The following is a 20,008-nucleotide window of genomic DNA, read 5'->3' on the forward strand; positions in this document are numbered from 1 at the left end:
TGTTGCTGCCGGCTCCCTCCTGGAACACGGCGGCAGAGGAAGGCTGTGGAGGAGACAGGCGGCTCCTCGCCGGCCCCTCGGCGCTGTCTGAACGTGTTTCCTGAAGCACGTGCTTGTTTGGTAAGATCTGCAACAACAACCACCACAACCACGTGGTGAGGACAGAGCTGGGCTCTGCGAGCCTCCCTGGCCGGCTCCGGTGTCTGGCTCTGCCGGGGGGAAGCTCAGGAGGCGCGTGAGCCCTGCGCCCGGAGTGCCCCCAGCACCGCCCTGTGGCTGTGTGTCAGGGTGTGTCTGTGGGTGTGTGTGTGTCTGTGGGTGTCTGCATGTGTGTGTGTATCTGTGTGCATGTCTGTGTGTGTGTCTGTGTCTGTGTGTATGTCTCTGAGTGTGTCTGTGTGCCTGTGTGCGTGTGTCTGTCTGTGTGTATGTGTCTATGTCTGTGTGTGTGTGCCTATGTGTGTGTCTGTCTGTGTGTATGTCTCTGTGTGTGTGTGTGTGTGCGCCCTTCCCTGTGTGTGTGTGTGCCCGTGTGTCTGTGTGTATGTCTGTGTGTGTGCGTGCCCCTGTGTGTGTGTGCGCGCACACATACGGATTGCGGGTGAGAATGTCAAAGCCACAGGAGGGTACACACCCCAAAGCAGAAGGAGGCTCCTTCCTGCCTCTGCCCGCCCGGCCCTCCCCTGGGGTCACCGGGGATGATGCCCCTGAAGAGGAGGCCCGTGACCCTGGGTCCCCTGCCCGGGCTGGGCTGAGGGCAGCGTGCGTGCCTCGCCCGTGGTCGGTGTGAGGAACAGCGGAGGCTCGGCCCCCCGCTCTCAGCGTGGGAACAGGAGCACAGCCTCCCTTTCTTCCCCGCTCCTCGCCCTCCACACGACGCCAGGCCCTCCGGTGGGCCGGGGGGCTGCCCGGGGAGGGGAGGGAGCTCCGTGGGGGGACGGAGGTTGGGTCCGGAGTCCAGTTTGTACAGTTAGGAGAGGGCACGCTCCCTCCAAACCCGCCCCGCACTGTGGGTCTGCACTGAGCCCGGAGTTCCGGGCAGCGACCGGAGCAGGTGCAGCCGGCCCTTTTCCAACCACGTTTTTCCTGGTGTCGGAGCGGAGGGAGGGAGGGAGCGAAACAGCCGTGAAGAGAGAACCACGGATCGCTGCCTCCTGCACGCTCACACTGGGCACCGAGCCCGCAGCCCGGGCCTGCGCCCTGATGGGGATCGAACCGGACCTCCTGGCTCCTAGGCCCACGCTCACCCCCTGAGCCACACCGGCCGCAGATCCTGCTCTCCGGCCGCCCACAGGGCGTGGTCCGTGTGCCTCACACGGGCGCGGAGGGGAGCACGGGCCCGGGGCTGCACACGCCTGATGCTTGCGTGGCTGCCGTGGCCCGTGTGCTCAGCCAGCTGTGAGGGCTCCCACGTCGCTGTCCCTCTGTCCTCCCAGCGGCCGGGGCTCAGCCCAGCAGAGGGGCTTTGGGCCCCATTCACTCGCGAGAGAGCTTTAAAGCGGCGACTCCGGGCCCCTCGGCCTCCGTGGCCACGGCAGAGCTAGAGCCCCGGCCGCCCGTCCAGCCTCCGGCGCCGCGGGGGGCCGAGCTGACGTGACCAGGGCCGTGCCCTCTGTCTGCCAGAGCCTTCCCGGCTGGCAGGGTGCAGGGTGCACCGTCCACACGAAGAGGCTCCGCCCTTGGCGAGGGTTTCCACGGAGCGGTGCCTGCCCGCGTGGGAGCCTGTCGCACGCGGCGTCCTGGTCCCTGAGCGCTCGGCTCCCGCCCGCCCGGCCTTGTCTCAGCGGCCACCCCGCAGACTCGGGCTTTTAGGCAAATCAGGGGCCTCTTACGGCTGAGGCCGGGGAGCGAGGGCAGGCCGAGGGCAGCGCGGCTGGGGGCTCCGGTCGCCCCGGCCCTGGCTGCTTGGAGGCCCGCGCAGGCCGAGGACGCTTTCTCCTCCGGCTCCCGCTGCTCCGTGCGGGAGTGGGGACTGGGGGGGGGGGGGGGGGGCGGTTTCTATCCATCAGGCTGGCCCTCGCACCACACCGCACCCCGCTGTTTGCATTAGCCCCGCGTCCCCCATGTCGGACACAGGGAACGTGGTGCCGGGAGGCGCCCTCAGCCAGTGCAGTCTCTCTTGTTTTCTAATAAACACATTGGCTACATTTAAAAAAATTTTTAAACCCTTTTTTATTTCTCGATGACAGAGGATGCACACTGTTGTATTAGCTTCAGGGGTGCAGCCCACCCCCACCGGGCAGGCGCCTGGCGGTTAGGGGTCTCCTGACCTGTTCCCCGGCTGCACTCCCACCCGTGGCTACGCTGTACCCACTGCCTGTTGCTCCAAACCCCTGCACCCACCCCCCTCCCCCATCGGGCCACCGGCACAAAGATCGATTACGTTTTATTTATTTGTTTTTCTTTTGAAATAACTGTTTCTTTTCAAAAGTGTGTTTTTATTCCTGGAAACAAGTTTCAGCATGAGGATTTAAAATGCCACATTGACAGAAATAAACTTGCGTGGAAGTGAGATTGTACTGGCTGTGCCATGTACCTGGTGTGTGTGTGTAACACCTCGGACACGCACAGTGCTCGTTAAATACCCACTCCTTTCCCACCTGCACCTGAGAATGTGCCTCGGTTCCTCTCCGGTCTGCCTGCACCGCCAAACGCGGGCGTGCCAGCTCTCCGGTGTCTCCTAAGCCACGCCCTCTGCTGTTCCTGGGTCCCGGCGTCCGTCTGGTCCCGTTTCCGGGACTCGCTCTAAGCTGCCTGGGACCTTAGTGTTTAGCTCAGTGGCTTGGCTCCTCCCATTCTTTAAATTAATTTTTTCTTTATTGATTGAGGTATTACATGTGTCCTCATCCCCCCATTGCCCCCCAGCCCCCCACTCATGCCCTCACCCCCCTGGTGTCCGTGTCCATTGGTTGGGCTCATATGCATGCATACAAGTCCTTTGGTTGATCTCTCCCCCCTTACACCCCCCCTCCCCTGCCTTCCCTCTGAGGTTTGATGGTCTGATCAATGTTTCTCTGTCTCTGTTTATCAGTTCATGTTGTTCATTATATTCCACAAATGAGTGAGATCATGTGATATTTATCTTTCTCTGACTGGCTTATTTCACTTAACATAATGCTCTCCAGTTCCATCCATGCTGTCTCAAAGGGTAAGAGAGCCTTCTTTTTTACAGCAGCGTAGTATTCCATTGTGTAGATGGACCACAGTTTTTCAATCCACTCATCTGCTGATGGGCACGTAGGCTGTTTCCAAATCTTAGCTATTATAAATTGTGCTTCTATGAACATAGGGGTACATATATCCTTTCTGATTGGTGTTTCTAGTTTCTTCGGATATATTCCTAGGAGTGGGACCACTGGGTCAAATGGGAGTTCCATTTTTAGTTTTTTGAGGAAATGCCATACTGTTCTCCACAGTGGCTGCACCAGTCTGCATTCCCACCATTAGAGCACGAGGGTTCCTTTTTCTCCGCATCCTCACCAGCACTTGTCGTTTGTTGATTTGTTGATGATAGCTATTCTGACAGGTGTGAGATGGTATCTCATTGTCGTTTTGATTTGCATCTCTCAGATAATTAGTGACTTTGAGCAGGTTTTCATATGTCTCTTGGCCTTCCTTCTGTCTTCTTTTGAAAAGATTCTATTTAGGTCCGTTGCCCATTTTTTGATTGGGTTGTTTATCTTCCTTTTGTTGAGTTGTATGAGTTCCCTGTAGATGTTGGAGTTTAAACCCTTATTGGAGATAACATTGGCAAATATGTTCTCCCGTGCAGTGGGCTTTCTCGTTGTTTTTTGATGGTTTCTTTTGCTGTAAAAAAGCTTTTTATTTTGATGTGGTCCCATTTGTTTATTTTCTCTTTAGCTTCCATTGCCCTAGGAGCTGTATCGGTGAAGAAATTGCTTCAGCCTATGTCTGAGGTTTTGCTGCCTGTGGATTCCTCTAGTATTTTTATGGTTTCCTGTCTTATGTTTAAGTCCTTTATCCATTTTGGTTTATTTTTGTGTATGGTGTAAGTTGGTGATCTAGTTTCATTTTTTTGTATGTATCTGTCCAGTTTTCCCAACACCATTTATTGAAGAGACTGTCTTGACTCCATTGTATGTTCTTGCCTCCTTTGTCAAATGTTAATTGAACATAGTGTCCATTTCTGGGTTCTCTATTCTACTCCACTGAAGATCGATTACATTTTTTAAAAAGCAGCCGGGGTTACAGGGACACACACCAGCATGAGTTGGGCCGAGACGACAGGCCCTCCTGGGGAAGTCCTGGTTCGCTGTGGTGCCCCCCGGCTCCAGCCGGGGACCTAAAGGGGCCCGGGCCCCAGAGCGCCATGGAGCACCCCAAAGTCCTCCAGGCGGTCACAGGAGAAACCGGGGTGTGACGGGAAGTGTCTCAGCTCCCGCCCCCACAGCCTGAGAACCGCAGCTGCTCAGGGCAGATGCACATGCACACCCCACACTCGCCCCGCATCCGGCCATCAGGCCTTTGTTAGACGGGGTCTCCACTCCCAGGTCTGTGGGGCCCCCAGGGGCTCCCCGAGAAAGCGAGTGGCCTGCGTCCCTGGTCGCCCACGTCCCCACTGCAGCACCCCACTTTACCTAGAAGACGGCTTTACCACTGAAGTTCTGTGTAAGACTATTCTCACCAAGAGATGGTGCGTGTTCCGCCCGCACCCTCCTGCCCCGGGGGCTCCCCTCGTTGGGAATAAGTGAGACCACGGGAGCCAGGGAGCCCCTGCTGCTCTCCGGTCTCCTATCGCGGCCATGACGCATCCGTGACGTCACACGCCTCGACCAGGCCGGGTATAAGCCAGCAGTTTCAGTCCGGGCCTCTCGGCCTTTGTTTTCCTGGGGAATTCCCACAGTTAAGCCAGCTGATTCCCTTCCTTTGGCTCCGGGATGTTCCCACGGTGCTCTCCCCGGCGGGGGCCTGCGGGGTACGGAGAGGCGCAGGGTTCAAGGTGGTGCCTGGTTCCTGGGAAAAGCCATGCCCGCCAGTTCCAGCTCGGCCTGGGCGGGCCCATTGCCAATCACCTGGGAGGGGCGTGTCTCCGATGGGCGTGTTACTTCGTGGGCGTGTCCCGGGTGTGGGCGTGTCTCCGATGGGCGTGTCCCGGGTGTGGGTGTGTCCCGTGGTGGGCGTGTCTCAGATGAGTGTGGGCGTGTCTCGGTGTGGGTGTGGCCTGTGTGGGCGTGTCTCAAATGGGCGTGTCCCGGGTGTGGGTGTGTCCCGTGGTGGGCGTGTCCAATAGTGGGCGTGTCCCAGATGAGTGTGGGCGTATCTCAGTGTGGGTGTGTCCTGGGTGTGGGCGTATCTTGGATGGGCGTGTCCCGTAGTGGGCGTGTCCCTGGTGTGGGCCCGTCTCAGGTGTGGGGTGTCCTGGGTGTGAGCGCCCCAGGCTCTGAAGGGTCAGACAAACCAGACACCATCAGGCTCCCCGTCCCCGCCGTGCGCCCCGGGCCATCAGCGTGTCCCTCCAGCCTGGGGCGCGCTGCCCGCCTGCTGCAGACAGGCCGCCCGTCCTCCTGCTCACCTTCCTATGGGGTCCCCCCCCCCAAGGTCATTTGCATGGACCTCCCGGCTGTTTCTGGCCTGTGGCTGACCTCTCCTCCGAGTTGTGTGCGTGGAGGAGGTTGCCATGGTTCCCGGGGCGGGCCTGGGGCGGACCGCCTTCTCCAGTCAGATGGACACGGCGCCGGGGGAGCCCCTGCCTCGGTCAACCCCGCTTTGTGGGGATCACACTTAACGTTCGTGCTCCGAAGATGAGGACCCCACAGGCGGGTTCCTGGGGGAGCCCTGGCGGCCCCCCACGGGGGAGTCAGGCCGGGCAGCCGCCGAAACTTCCCGACAGGAATGCGGACACACAACAGGGTGGCTCTCAGCAGGGCCCGGCCTGCTGACCTTCACCACGAGGTCAGGGAGGGTGTGGCGGCCGGGGCAGGCGGGGAACCGGACACTCCGCAGCCCACCCCAGGGGCACCCTGAAGGACACCCCAGAGCACACCCGCAGAACGGCTGGCACCGGGTGTGAGGAGCGGGCGCGGCTGCCGGCGGGGTCGGGGCCCCTGGTGCTTGGGCTGTGGCGAGGTCAGAGCCGGTGACCGGGTGCCCGCCACAGTGCTGTGCGAAGGAAAATGGAGCCCTGGCCAGTGTGGCTCAGTGGGTAAAGCGTCGGCCTGCGGACCACGGGTCCCGGGTTCGATTCCAGTCAAGGGCATGGAACTCGGTTGCAGGCTCCTCCCCAGTCCCCGCCCTGGTCAGGGCTCCTGCAGGAGGCCACCAATTAGTGTGTTTCTCTGCCTTTCACTCTCTTTAAAAATCAATGGAAAATTATCCTCAGGTGAGGATTTAAAAAATAACAATAACAGAAACCAGTCTAAGTTCCAGAATAGGAGGAGGGTTTCACGGAAGCTCGTCGCCTGCACGGAGGGTGCGACGCGGGCGCTGTGCTCAGGGGTGCAGTGTGGTCTCGGCAACGTCCCAGACAGACAGTTCATGTTTACGAAGAACACGTATCGCCCCGTATCGTCTACAACATGTAAATGTGTGGGCACGTGCGCACATGCTCATGTATACACATACATGCACACACATGCACACACGTGCACACACACACCAGGGCTGTAACAGTGGAATGAGCAGAGCATGTGGTTTACGTGTTTTGCCTCCTTCTCCTCTGAGGCCTCACCCAGGGGAGCCCAGGCCCCGAGCCCCGTGACCAGGCAGCACCCAGGCCCCACCCCCGGAAGCTCACCTCCGCCTCTCTCCACAGGGAAGGAGAGCCCCCCGGTGAGCGACACCCCGGATGACGGCGACGAGCCCATGCCCGTCCCCGAGGACCTGTCCACCACGTCCGGAGGCCAGCAGGGCGCCAAGGGCGACAGGGGCGCAGGTGAGTCGGCCGCCGGTGGAAGCCCTCCGTCTGCTCCTTCCTTGTCTGTCCTTCTCCCCCTGCTCCCCTCAGCCACACGCTCGGGGGTGCAGATCCCGGGCGGCCCTTTGTCTGATAGACGCTCCGGCAGCTCCGCCCGGGACCCCCACGGCGGCCACTGGGGCAGCCGCCTGGGGCACATCGCCAGCCCTGTCCTCCGGCCTCCGTGCCCGGCGTGGCATGTGGAGGGTATGGGGTCTGGAGGGTATGGGGTCGGCTGGTGACAGGCGCCATCCCAGGTGTCGGCGAGGGGCTCCCGCTGCTGGAGCTCAGGGTGGGCGGGAACAGACCGGCCATTCCATGCCTGCCTCTCCCGCTGGTCCTTAAAGGCCACGTTTAACGGAAGATGGAAAAGCAGAAAGTACGGATGATAAACACAGCGCTCAGGAGACACACACTCACACCCCACGCCTTGTCCATGGAGGCCCTGCTCTCTGCACCTTCACATCCACAAACACGCCCTTAACCGGCCGGGGCCCGGGGAGAGGGGTCTGGTGAGAGGGGCCTCGGGCCTCGGGCCGGGAGCCATGTGGATTCGCACCCGCGAACCATCGAAATGACCCGTGCGCCCGGACATCCGCGTTGGGGCTCGGGGGCCATCCTGGCGGAACAGGGGAGCGTCCCCCAAGGCCCCTGCAGCCGGGGGTCAGAGTCCCCGCGCCCTGCCTCAGGGCTGACTCCTGGGGGCGGGGTGGCCAGCACGTCCCGAAGGCCCCACAGCGCCTCTGTGGGTCGCCCCACGAACGCCAGTGCTTAGTGCTGAGCCCCTGGTGAGAGCCCCGCCCCGTGCTCCCGCCGGTCCCCATGGGTTCTTGGGGAGCCCCTGGGAGCGGGAGCTGCTGTGCCCGCGTGGGCGTGGCCGCGGTGGGGCTGGCCTGCCATGGCCCAGGTCTCCGGGCGCCCGGCCACGGGGAACAAGGCGTTCCTGCTGCTTCTCCCGTCACGATCAAGTTTATAAAACGTGAGCTTCTGCGCTTAGGGTGGAGGGCACCGGCAGGCCTCTGCGTGGGTGCCCAGCCGCTGACGTGGGCGCTGGCACAGTCGGGGAGCAAAGGCTCTGTGGGCACAGGCCACGCCGGGCCACGGCAGGGAAGCCATGGAGGGCGAGGCGCAGGCGACACCTTCCTCTCGTGGAGGGTGGCCAGGCTCCCGGAGTTAACGGGGAGCCCGGGGCCCCCCCAGGGAGAGGCAGGACGGTTTCCGCAGAGCGGTGCGTGAGCACGTGAGGAGTGAGGGGTGTGTGTGCATGTGAGGAGTGAGGGGTGCGTGAGGAGTGAGGAGTGAGGGGTGAGGGGTGCATGTGAGGAGTGAGGGGTGCGTGAGGAGTGAGGAGTGAGGGGTGAGGGGTGCATGTGAGGAGTGAGGGGTGCGTGAGGAGTGAGGGGTGCGTGAGGAGTGAGGAGGGTGTGTGAGCGCGTGAGGAGTGAGGGATGCGTGAGCCAGTGAGAAGTGAGGAGTGAGGGGTGCAGGGCCCACGAGCCAGCCCCGCCCCGCCCCCGGCTTAGAGGTCGTCCTTCCCGTTGTGCGTGCGCATGGGCATCCGTGTGCGGAGTGTCACCTACTCACTGTGCGTGGGAAGCGAGGTGCGTGTGTAGAGAGAATAGGAGCCCGGCCGGCACGGCTCAGGGGTTGAGCGTCGACCTGTGAACCAGGAGGTCCCGGTCCGAGTCTGGTCAGGGCACAGGCCCGGGTTGCGGGCTCCATCCCCAGTGGGGGGCGTGCAGGAGGCAGCTGGTCCGAGATTCTCTCTCATCCTCGAGGTCTCTCTCTCCCTCTCCCTTCCTTTCTCTCTGAAATCAATGAAGAAAACATTAAAAAGAGCAGAGGAGACAGTTGAGGGGCGGGGATCAGGCAGCTAAAGGGGTGCCCCTGGCGGGGTCAGAGGAGTGTGGGGCCAGGACAGGACGGGGCGCACCGCTCTGCGCAGAGGCGGTGGGGCCGCGGAGGCAGCGCCGGGGACCCGCAGAGCTGGGAGAGGCACCTCCGAGGGAAGGAAGCACCGAGCGGAGCCCCTCTGGCTGGGCCGAGCCTCGGCTTCCTCTTTAAAGTGGCGGCAGCTGAGCCCGCTTATCTCAGCTGCAGACTCATCCCAGCACCACACAGGGTGGGGCGAAGGGAGCAGCAAGCTTGGCTGCAGACAGAGTAGCACAGACAGAGGGAAGGGACGGACAGACAGAGGGAAGGGACGGACAGACAGAGGGAAGGGACGGACAGACAGAGGGAAGGGACGGACAGACAGAGGGAAGGGACGGACAGAGGGAAGGGATGGACAGACAGACAGAGGGACAGGGCAGGGCAGAGGAGACCGCAGCTTACGCAGATGGAACGGGTGGAACAGGTGGAACGGGGGGCTTATGAAGAGGGTAGCGGAACCCAGAGCGGCCTCACCTGAGAGGGGAGGGGACCAGGGAGTGTGGGCACCTGGACGGAAGCGGGACGCATTGATTTTAACAAAATGATCCAGGTCCTAACCTTGAGCAAGGACCCTGGGGCTCCCAAGGCTGGGCAACCCCCCGCCTGGAGGTGCCTGTCCCCTCGGAGAGGAGAGGCTGGGGCTGGGGCCGGGGGTGGCCAGGGCTGGAGCAGAGATAAGGAGGCGCAGAAGCAGGCACCCACCCAGCTGCGCCCCGAGGGAGACAGCAGACACGCTGAGCAGGGAGAGCGGAGGGAAGGGGACACCCCGCTGAAGGCCGGAAGCTGGGGCCGGGCCGGGGAGGACTCACTGGGCACAGGGCGGCTGAAGCAGCAGGAGAGGCCGAGCCTGAGACCCCGAGGGGCTGGACCGAGGCTCGCCCAGAGGACCGGACCTGGGGCAGCCGTCACTCCTGCGGGGGCCAGAGTGGGGGGGCGGGGGGAGCTGTGGACAGGCGGCAGCGCTGTGGCAGCAGGTGGCTTCCCGGAGCGGAGTTAGCTCATCTGCTCCTTCCCTTCCAGTCGCTGGGCCAGGGTTCGACTCACCCCGGCCAAGATGGAAAAAACTAAAGAAAAGTAGAAAGAAATCTTTATTTCCCCCCTCGTTGGAATCCAGGAAGAGGATTAAGTGTGGAGAAACAAATTTTCTCTTTTGCCCAAGAATTCTCTCTGGGTAACATCCCTTCGCTGGGCCTGGGCGGGAGGACGGAGGGGAGCTGCAGGGGTTTCCTGTGTGTCGGCTGCTTCCTCAGTGTCAGTCGCACCTTCACTGGAACGTTCTGACAGGATGCACAGGCCCGGCTGGGGTGCAGGCGGCTGCGGCCCTCGGCCTGGGGGAGGGGCGGCGGGCTCCACGTGGAAGGTGGAGGGAGAAGCAGCCGGCGTGGAGGCGGGCGGCCGGGGGAGGGCGGATGCCGAGCTTATCGCTCAGCAGTTGGAGGAAGTGCCTATCTGCCCGGGCATCGCCGAGCCGATAAGCCTGAGCGGAGTTATCGCAGCCTCGGCCGAGCTGCAGCAGCGCGGGGGCAGGGCCGGGCCCGCAGGCCTGGCTGCTGGACCCCAGGGTCGGCGCCTCCGGGTTGGAGTCTTAGTTTCCCCTGAGAAGCACCTGCAGGCGCCTCAGGGCCGCCCCCTCCCTCCTCAGGCCGATCCTCTTCGCGGCTGGAGGGCCGCAATGGTTGGGCGGCAGCTTAGGAAGCCCGGTCCGCCCTGTGACGGGTCTCTCGGGAGCCTGGGGAGACAGCACGCAGCCATGCCAGGCGATTCCAGTTGGAGAGACGCCCATTTTCCTGGATTTCCGAAGACCTGGGGCCCGGCCCTCAGCAGTGTGTTGCTGACCCGTGGGCCCCTGGCCATAGGACACAGGCTGTGGGGCGAGAGGCCCGAGGCTCCCGCTTAAAGCAGGTGTTAGGGCTGCGCTGCCTTCGCGCTGGTGGGTAGAGGCCTGCGGAAGTCGGGCCTTCCCAGAGGCCGAGAGCGTTGGCACTGCCGTGAAGTCAGGGAGCGCGTGCGCCAGGGCCCTGCAGGAGAAGGGCGTGGGTGGTACAGAAGAGGGGCGAGGAAGGAGGGAATGAGCGCCTGGTTTAGGGAGAAGGTCTAGAAAGAAACATGGTGGGGAAGCCCCTGGGAAAAGGGAGGAAAAGGAGCAGGTGAGCAGGCCGTGCTGGGGAAAGGCCCTCGGATGGTGGTGAAGTCCCAGAGCAGCGCGGGGCGGAGGGCAGGTGGGATGTAAATGATGGTGAGGGTCATGGAATGAGTGAGCAAGTGAATGAATGAAGGAGTGAGAGAATGAATGAGTTGAGAGAGTGAGTGAATGAATGAATGGTGAATGAATGAATGAATGAATGTGTGAATGAGTGTGCGAATGAGTGAATGATGAATGAATGAATGAATGTGTGAATGAGTGAGTGAATTAATGAATGGAGTATGTGAATGAGTGAGTGAATGAATGAATGAGTGAATGAGTGAATGAATGAATGAATGGAGTATGTGAATGAGTGAGTGAGTGAATGAATAAATGAGTGAATGAGTGAGTGAGTGAGTGAATGAGTGAGTGAGTGAATGAGTGAGTGAGTGAATGAGTGAGTGAGTGAATGAATGAGTGAGTGAGTGAGTGAATGAGTGAGTGAATGAATGAATAGAGTATGTGAGTGAGTGAATGAGTGAGTGAATGAATGAATAGAGTATGTGAATGAGTGAATGAGTGAGTGAGTGAATGAATGAATGAATGAGTGAGTGAGTGCAAGGGGGCTCCCTCCTCTCGGGTGGAGGCCGTAGGACAGTCGGAGAACTTCAGGTGGGTTAGGGTTTAAGCTCCACCAGGCAGATTATTTTAGGTCGGTGTTTCTCAATGGGCACAGGTGGCATTGCGGGCAGAGCCGATTCCTCCCCGGGTGGGATATTTAGCCACCCATGTCCCTCCTCACCTCGGTCATCATGCCCCCCAGGTGTCCCCCATATTTCCCAGGTGAGAACCCCACTGCACCCCACCATTTCACCCACCGCCTGTCAGCCACGCGGGTCAGCGCGCCTCACGCACGAGCCCTGCCCATGCGGCGGGCGATCTGTAGCCGGTTAGTTAAGCTTTTTAAATATAGACCGCGTGTCCCCGAGCCTGGCGTGGGAATGAAAAGAAACAAAGAACATCTGCAGCAAAACTGGGCCAGAAAGAAGTTTGTCAGAACTGGATCCTGGCCTTGCCGACCCACTTCCAGTTTTAACTTTCTGCCTCCGAAGGTGTCACGGAAAAGCTGCTTATTGTACAACAGAACCCAGCGTTCATCTCATCTTCGCTCCTGCCGACGCCTCCCGGCCCGGCCGCCTGGCGCCCCACGGGTGGCGCCGGGAAGTGAGGCTCGCCCACCGAGGAGACGGGTCCGGTCCTCGCTCTGCGTGGCTCCGTCTGTGTGGAAAGCAGAGTTAGCTGTGTGCATCGAACAGCCAACCGACATGCCGTTAGCTTTCCTTTTACGGGAGGTTTCAGAAAGAAATGGAAAAAAAAAAAAAAGGGTTTGAGCTGTGGTTGCCAGTTGCCACCTGGTCAGGACGTTTTCTGATTTGGGAAGTGTAAATATAACCCAGAAAAAAAAGCTTCCCTCTTATGCAAAAGCAGAAAGGTCGAGGCCGAACAGAGCCTACCCAGGGCCTGCCGTTTCCACAGAACCAGTGCCTTTCGGTGGAACCGTGGCCCCGGGGAGCCGGCCCCCAGGGCGCCGCCCGCGGCCACCCCACCCCCCACCCCCCAGGCCCCAGCCTGCGTGCCTGAGGCCAGGACTGCGCCGTCCAGATAAGCAGAGGGAACCACAGCTCCCACGTAGTCCAGCTCTGGCGGAGTCTGACCCTGTGCTGCTGGGATTTGGGGGGGCAGGGAGGGGGGCGTGAACAGAAGTTTGTAGGCAGCTCAGAAGGAGCATCCCGGGGTGGCATGCTGGAGCCAGGGCAGACGGGGACCATGCCGGTCCAGAGAAGCCGTGGGCTCTGGCTCAGCCGTTGGCAGCTCAGAGCACCGTGGTTGGAAGAATTTACACCATGGAAATCGGCAGATGCTAGCCGAGGGCTTCGGCTTTGCTTTGTGGGGGCTGGTTACCTGCTCCGTGGACGCACCTAGAGCTTTGGCACCTCAACAGCCACCGAGGGGAGCAGGAACCACGGTGCGGGTGCGGGTGCGGGTGCTGTGGGAGAAAGAGCCTGTTGGGGACCCTGTTGGGGAGCCGTGGGAAGTGAGAGGTCACGTAGGTTGTCCAACAAGAGTTGAAACAGATGACTCTGGGCTGTGGCCGTCACACTGCGAACGTAAGGCCGACTAGACTCTGTAGGTAGAAGACTTCCCGCGTTCTAGGTGTGTTGCTGGGAGACCGTGATTAGAAGGGGATTCTGGGGCGTGTTATTATTATTACTATTACTACTAGAGGCCCAGTCTGTGAAATTCGTGCGTGGGCAGGGTCCCTAGCGGCTGCTGGCTGCCGGCCAGGCCTCCCTTCGTTCTGCGCCGCCCCCTGGTGGTCAGCGCACATCATAGCGAGCGATCAAACTCCCAGTCGGTCGAACTCCGGAGGGGACACCTTGCATGTCAGGCTTTTATAGAGAGAGATGATTGCCGCTGCTGTTATTTTGATGTGAAGAACTTGGGAACGCAAAGCAGGACGGGTCTGTACCCCATGAACGTGTCACTGACTTCCACGCGTTTCCCCAGGAAAGCATTAGCCCCGTGACAGCCTTCAGAACTTGGACTTGAACTTGGTGTTCTGAGCGCCACGTGAGTTCCCGGGACTGAGCCCAGCCTGAGAGGTGTGTGCAGAGCGAGGCGGGGCCTGGGCCCCGGGCATGTGGCTTCCTCAGGGCTCGGTCGGGCTGGCAGCAGGTGGCGGGCTGTGGAGGACGGGCTCTCTCCGGGAGGCACCTGGCACTGGCAGCAACTGGAGTAACTCAACGGCCGCTCCTGCCCCACTTTCGGGACTGAGCTCCGCGGCAGGGCCTCTGGGCGGGTCTCGGGCGTGTCCCCAGGCGGCCTCTGGGGGCGGTGGGGGGGGACAACTTCCCCTCCAGGGGCGGTACGTGGCTGCAGCCTGCCGTTCCCACTGAAGGCCCAGGTGGGATTCCGGGAGGCCGGGCCACCCTGTCTGTTCCCTGCCGGGCGGGGACGGCGCCTCGGTCCGCAGCCTCAGGGCGCCTGGCAGGGCCGCGTCCCCTCTCAGAATGAAGGACGGGCACATTAGAGGGAGAGCCTGCTGAAATGAGAGGCGCGTTTATGAGGGCCTGCAGGCAGCTGTGATGGCGCTCGTGATTGTCTCGGACGGCGGGAGGGATGTGCGGCTGTCCGCCCTGCCTCCGCGGAGCGGCAATCGGGATTCTGCCCGCCCGGAGCGTGGCCTCCGCCCCGTGGATGGTAAAGAATGACCGTGACCGTGGCCTGGCCTCGCCACCATGGACCGCGCCCTCGCGTCGGCTTCAGCTTTGCGGTGCCCGGTGAACGGCGCTCAGGCGAGGCTGCGGTTTGAGGGGTTTCAGTCCTGAGGTGCTAGCAGTTGTGTTTTTCATTCCACACCCGGCGTTGACTCACCTTTTCGAAGCCATGCTGCCTCCCGCACAGCGGCCTCCACGCTGACGCTTCTGTCTGACCTCGCGGCCGGGGGCGTGCAAGTCTGTCTGGTGTGCTCTCCGGCTGGGCCGTTCCCACTTCCACGCGGCTTTCTGCCTCCTGCTCACCTGGGGGCAGCACCTCTCCGCGTGCGGGTGGGGGCAGCGTGGGGGAGGGGAGCAGCGTGGGGGAGGGGAGCAGCGTGGGGGAGGGGGAGCAGCGTGGGGAGGTGGGAGCAGCGTGAGGAGGGGGAGCAGCGTGAGGAGGGGGAGCAGCGTGAGGAGGGGGAGCAGCGTGGGGGGAGGCAGGGTGAGGAGGGGGAGCAGCGTGGGGGGGAGCAGCGTGAGGGAGCAAAGCCTGTGCTTCCCCTCGGCTCCCTTACCCTGAGCTCCAGGACCCACGGCCACACTGCACCCCTGTGGCTGTGCTGCTGTTGTCTTAGGGTCGTTTCTTCCTTTCTGTTCCCCTCCCTCCCTCCCTCCCTCTCTCCCTCTCTCCCTCCCTCCTCCCCTTCCTCCCTCCCTCCCTCTCTCCCTCTCTTCCTTCCCTCCTTCCCTCCCTCCCTCCCTCCCTCTTCCCCTCCCTCCCTTCCTTTCTCCCTCCCTCCCTCCCTCTTTTCTTCCTTCCTTTTATAAAATTGATCTCCGATGCAGTTCCATCAGGACACTGGTCCTGACATGAGGCCGTGGCCCGCATCTCCCTGGGCGTTCTGCGGGACGTGGGAGCGCACTTTCGACCTCGGGCTGTGTGTGAGGTCGCCCATCGCACTGGAGTGCCGCCCGTGGGCCAGGCTGACCTGCGAGCAGCATGGCCTGTGGCACACACCCAGCGGCATCTGGTGTCCGGTGTCCGGTGTCTGGCGTCCGGACGCAGCACCCTGGCTGCCCGGGCCTGTGCGTAGGCACTGCCACCCCTGGGGAGGGCCATCGCGGAGAGCTGAAAGTGAGGAGCAGCACTCCTCTGGCAGATGAGGGGAGTTGGCACAGAAGGGCAGGGCGCGCCCGTGTGGCTCCCTGGCCGAGCGGCATCCCGTGCACCCAGAGGTAGGGTTCAGATCGGGTCAGGGCACAGGCCCGGGTTGCGGGCTCCATTCTCAGTGTGGGGCGTGCAGGAGGCAGCAGATCCAAGATCCTCTCTCATCACTGATGCTTCTCTCTCTCCCTCTCCCTTCCTCTCTGAGATCAATAAAGACATATTTAAAAAACAGTAAAAGTGCGTATACATTTTAAACCGAAGGGCAGGGAGGGCCTTTACAGAAACATGTCCCCTGAACATGTAAGCCAAGTGCAGATGGAGAGAAGGGAAGTGACTGTTTTCGGTTTTGCCGTGTGACTAGAGCTGGCTTCCCAGTCTGGAGCCCTGTGGGCGCCCCCCCACCCCCCGCCTTCTCCCTCCCTAAGGGACAAGCCACCCGAATGGACAGCACCCGGGGTCTCGGGCGTGACCGGGCGCCTCCGTGGAACCGCGTGCTCACTGGCACGCGCACAGGTGGGCGGGAGGATGCTTCCAACGGCCCAGCTCCAGCCCGAGAGCAGCCTGAATGCCATTGGCCTGCAGCTCCAGGCGCCACCCCAGCCCATGGCCCGCGCCCAGCTGAGCGGCTGGTCCCTGGGAGCTAAGACGGCAGCCCAGCGCCCCGAGGGGCGTCAGCTCCGGGAGGCGGGGAGCACCCTGCGGGGCGGACTGGGGGTTGGTTAGTGAGAAGAGGGTGGGAAGGACCACTCTGTCCCAGGTGCCCTCGAGGCACAAGAGCGGTAAGATCCTGAGCCTCAAAGGGCTTACCTCCTGGGAGACAGCCCAGCAGAGGGAAGAGTGGTGAGAGGAGAACACGGGAGCCGCCGTGGACGCGCTGTCTGCCCTCCCCCGACGCCCGGCCTGGTTTACGCATCTGCTGGTTGGTGTGGCTTCTTTTTTCTTTCCTTCCTTTCTCTTTTTTAAGTATATATTTTTATTGGTTTCAGAGAGGAAGGGAGAGGGAGAGAGAAAGAGAAACATCCATGATGAGAGGGAATCATGGATCAGCTGCCTCCTACACGCCCCACACTGGGGATTGAGTTCGCAACCCCGGCCTGTGCCCTGATTGGGATTCGAACCCTGACCTCCTGGTTCACAGGTCGGCGCTCAACCACTGAGCCCCGCCGGCCGGGCCGTCCACGGTCTAATTCTGAAGGGCAGAGAGCGGGGAGAACAGCCCTGGCTCCCTTCTGCCCTCGCTCAGGCGTCCTCAGGTCTGTGCGGCCTGGACCACGGTCCCCACCACGGAGGCCGCGGGTGCCGGCTCCTCGGGCACCGCCCAGACGCGGCCCCCTCCTCCCGTGCCCGCGCCCGCTGCCTCCTCAGGATGGCAGGGAGGAGGCTGTGTTGCTGGGGCTGTTTCACGGGGCGGGTGGGGGCGGTGAGAGGGGGGATGTTTGGAACACTGACCCGCAGGCCCTGAAGTCCTATTTGCACAGCAGCTTCGCAAGGTGCCGGCAGAAAGCGTAGCCTTTTTAAGTTTTAAAAGTCTTCAGGGCGTCTGCTTTGTTGGTGGCATTGGTGCCCCGGGCTGCCCGGGCGGGACGCCGCTCCGGTCCCCGCCCCTCGGGTCGCTGGCTCGTGTCCGGACAGCGTGCGGGGATGGAGGCAGTTCATGGTCGTGTGTCTGCACACCAGGCCCGGGGTCAAAGCCGGGCTTTGGGACCCACGGGAAACGACGTGGCGAGTTCCTTAAAGTGACCAGTACCCACCAGCGCGTCAAAGCAAGAGCAGAACGCACCGCCCGTTCCCACGGAACATTCCTCCCTTCCGGCACCCTCCTCCCAGTGCGTCCCAGGTCGCGTGGCTGCGGTCCCTCTGTTCTTAAATTAACCTTCGTTGTTGGGAGTTACGATGCCGCCTTTCATCCCCACCGAGCCGCCCCGCCCCTCCGCCCGGCCCTCGCCCCGCTGTGTCTGTGCCCCTGGGTGTGCGTAGGAGGTCTTTGGTTCATCTCCTCCCTCCTCCACCGCCCGCGGCGAGCCCTCAGTCTGTTCCCCGCGTCTGTGTCTCTGGGTCTGTTCTGTTCATCAGTTTATCGTGTCCATTCGATTCCGCGGATGCGTGACCGTGGGATGCGTGTCCTTCTCCGTCGGGCTTGTTGCACTTAGCGTGATGCTCTCCAGCCGCTCCCTGCTGCCCCCCGGGGCGAGAGGCCCCTTTTCACGGCCGCGTGGGATCCCGGGGTGGACGTGCCCCAGCTTTCCGTTCACGCACCGGCTGACAGGCCCGGGGCTGCCGCGCCTTTTGTCAGCTGCACTGCTTCCCGGCCGCAGACGGCTCCTGCCGAACCCGGAACTCCCGGCGCTGGTGGGAGCGAGGGGCGGGCCACGTGAGCGCGGGGCTCGTTCAGGACCGGGGGAGCCTGGACAGCGGGCGCGGGGACGGCGGGGAGGGCGGGCGCGGGGAGGGCGGGCGCGGGGAGGGCGGGCGCGGGGAGGGCGGGCGCTGGTGGCCGGCTCTCCACGGGCATCTGTGCGGTCGCCGTGCCGGGTGGACGATACTTGCTGAGGTTCCCTCCCACTGTCCCGCGTCCTTGGGTCAGGAAGGCTCCCCTCTCAAGATCCACAGAGAAGCCGGAGCCTCGGCCACGGGCCACGGGCCACGGGCCACGCAGGCTGCCTCAGGAGCCGCGGCAGAGCCCGGAGTCCCGCCGAGAAGGGGAAGGTCGCTGACACGCGCTCTCACAAGACGCCCCCTCAGTGGCTGTGAGCGGAATTCTCACCTCAGCCCTGGCCGGTGGCCCAGTGGTTAGAGCGTCCGACTGAAGGGCTGAGGGTCCGATTCCCAGCCAAGGGCACCTACCTCGGTGGTGGGTTTGACCCCCGGCCCCAGTCGGGGCACGTGCAGGAGGCAGCCAATCGATGTGTCTTTCTCACATCGGTGTTTCTCTCTCTCTCCCTCTCCATCTTGTCTCCCTCCCCCTCCTTCCCTCCCAAAACTCAATGGAAAAATATCCTCAGGTGAGGCTTTAAAGACAGAAACTTCCCCGCGGAGGAGAGGAAAGGGGTGGGGTACAGCTGAGACCCAGCTCCTTGGGGGCCTGGAGGTCAGAGCTCCGGGCGGGGCTGCCTCCTGCGGGAGGGCAGCGGCTCAGACCCAGGAGGCGGGCTGGAGGCCGCGGGCAGCATGGCCACGCAGAGGCTCTGCCCGCGGGACACACGGCCGCTTTGTGTCCGGAGGGAACCAGCTGACCCCGGCAGGGGTGGTGCCGGCAGGCAGTGCGCCTGGGGGCGTGGGGGGCGTGGGTGGCGGGGGCAGCACACACAGCAGGACTGGGGGCTCCCTGAGTGGACAGGCAGCGGGCCAGTGCGCTTCCCGCAGCGATCGGACCCACCACGTGCTCACTGGCTGCCCCGGGGCCTTTGCCACACACACCCCCCCCCCCCCCCGCCGGGAGCCGCGGCGCTGGTCCAGCCTCACGTCCCGCGTCGTCCTCGCGGGGCAGACAGGCCCGGCCGTGTCCACGTGCCACACGCCGCCGCCCGGAGGGTCGGCCTCCTCCTCGCTCCGCCGGTTGTAAAGGACGAGGTTAGTCCCAATCCAGCCCCACAGCCGGCGGCCAGCCTCCCCGCCAAGGCTCTGGCCCCGGCCCCGGCCGCCGTGCGCTGTGGAGGCCTGTGGGGCGTCACCTCGCAGGGCAGGCGGGTGGCACGGTGGGCAGTGCAGGCCCAGGCGCGGGGGAGGGCCCACCCAGGGCAGCACTAGCCGCCCTCGCCGCGGCCCCTCCGCTGGAGCTCAGGGCGCAGGAGCAGGTGCAGGTGGGACGTCAGGCCCTGCTGGGACCGGAGGGACCTGAGCAGGTGAGGGGGTCACGTTGCCGAAGCCGCCAGCAGCGCCCTTGCCCCGTGGTGAGAGGGGCGGCGGCCGACGCCCTGGGCTGGGTGGGCGGGGCAGGGGGACGGGGCAGGGGGACGGGGCAACAGCAGACTGGACAGGAGGTGGACGAGGGACAGTGGGTGACCCCGGGAGGTGTGGCCACGGTGACCGCCTCCCCGCGTTAGAGACGTGTCCCTGGGCCGAACCGGCTGCGCTGTCACCTCTGTGCCCCCTCCCTCTCGTGTGCATCCTCGGGACGCCTAGTGGCGGGTCTCAGGTGCCACGTCTGCGGCTGAGCGGGGGCTGGGCTGCCTGGGGCCCGGGGACCTCCACACGGTGCCCCTCGGCCCCTCGGTTCCCCCTGAGTCACGTCTCTCACAGACCGGCCCCGACGGACTTCCAGGTGCTGAGCCGACGTCCGTGAAGCACTCCCTCCGCCCGGGCCCACCAGGTGCCGCCGCCTCTTTTTGTTTTAATATTTTATTGGTTTCAGAGAGGAAGGGAGAGGGAGAGAGTCATTGATCGGCTGCCTCCTGCACGCCTCCCACTGGGGATCGAACCCGCAACCCAGGCATGTGCCCTGACCAGGCATCGAACCCGGGACCCTTCCGTCTGTAGGCCAACGCTCTATCCACTGGGCCAAACCAGCTAGGACTCTCCTCTTTTTTAAAAAATAAATATTTTTTAAATTGATGTCAGAGAGGAAGGGAGAGAGGAACATCAGTGAGGAGCGAGGAACTTCGATCGGCTGCCTC

General features: G+C 62.7%; 1 protein-coding gene across 1 annotated transcript in view; it reads left to right on the forward strand.

Annotated features, from left to right (window-relative positions):
• The window catches only part of IKZF1 (IKAROS family zinc finger 1), a 67,095-nt gene that overhangs the window by 13,394 nt on the left and 33,693 nt on the right, over positions 1 to 20,008 (forward strand). Inside the window, 1 exon segment of the mRNA XM_079785353.1 lies at positions 6,773 to 6,892. Coding sequence (XP_079641479.1) covers positions 6,773 to 6,892 — 120 coding nt within the window.

This window comes from Cnephaeus nilssonii (genome assembly GCF_951640355.1).
Source record: "Cnephaeus nilssonii genome assembly, chromosome: 12".
Taxonomy (NCBI): Eukaryota; Metazoa; Chordata; class Mammalia; order Chiroptera; family Vespertilionidae; genus Cnephaeus; species Cnephaeus nilssonii.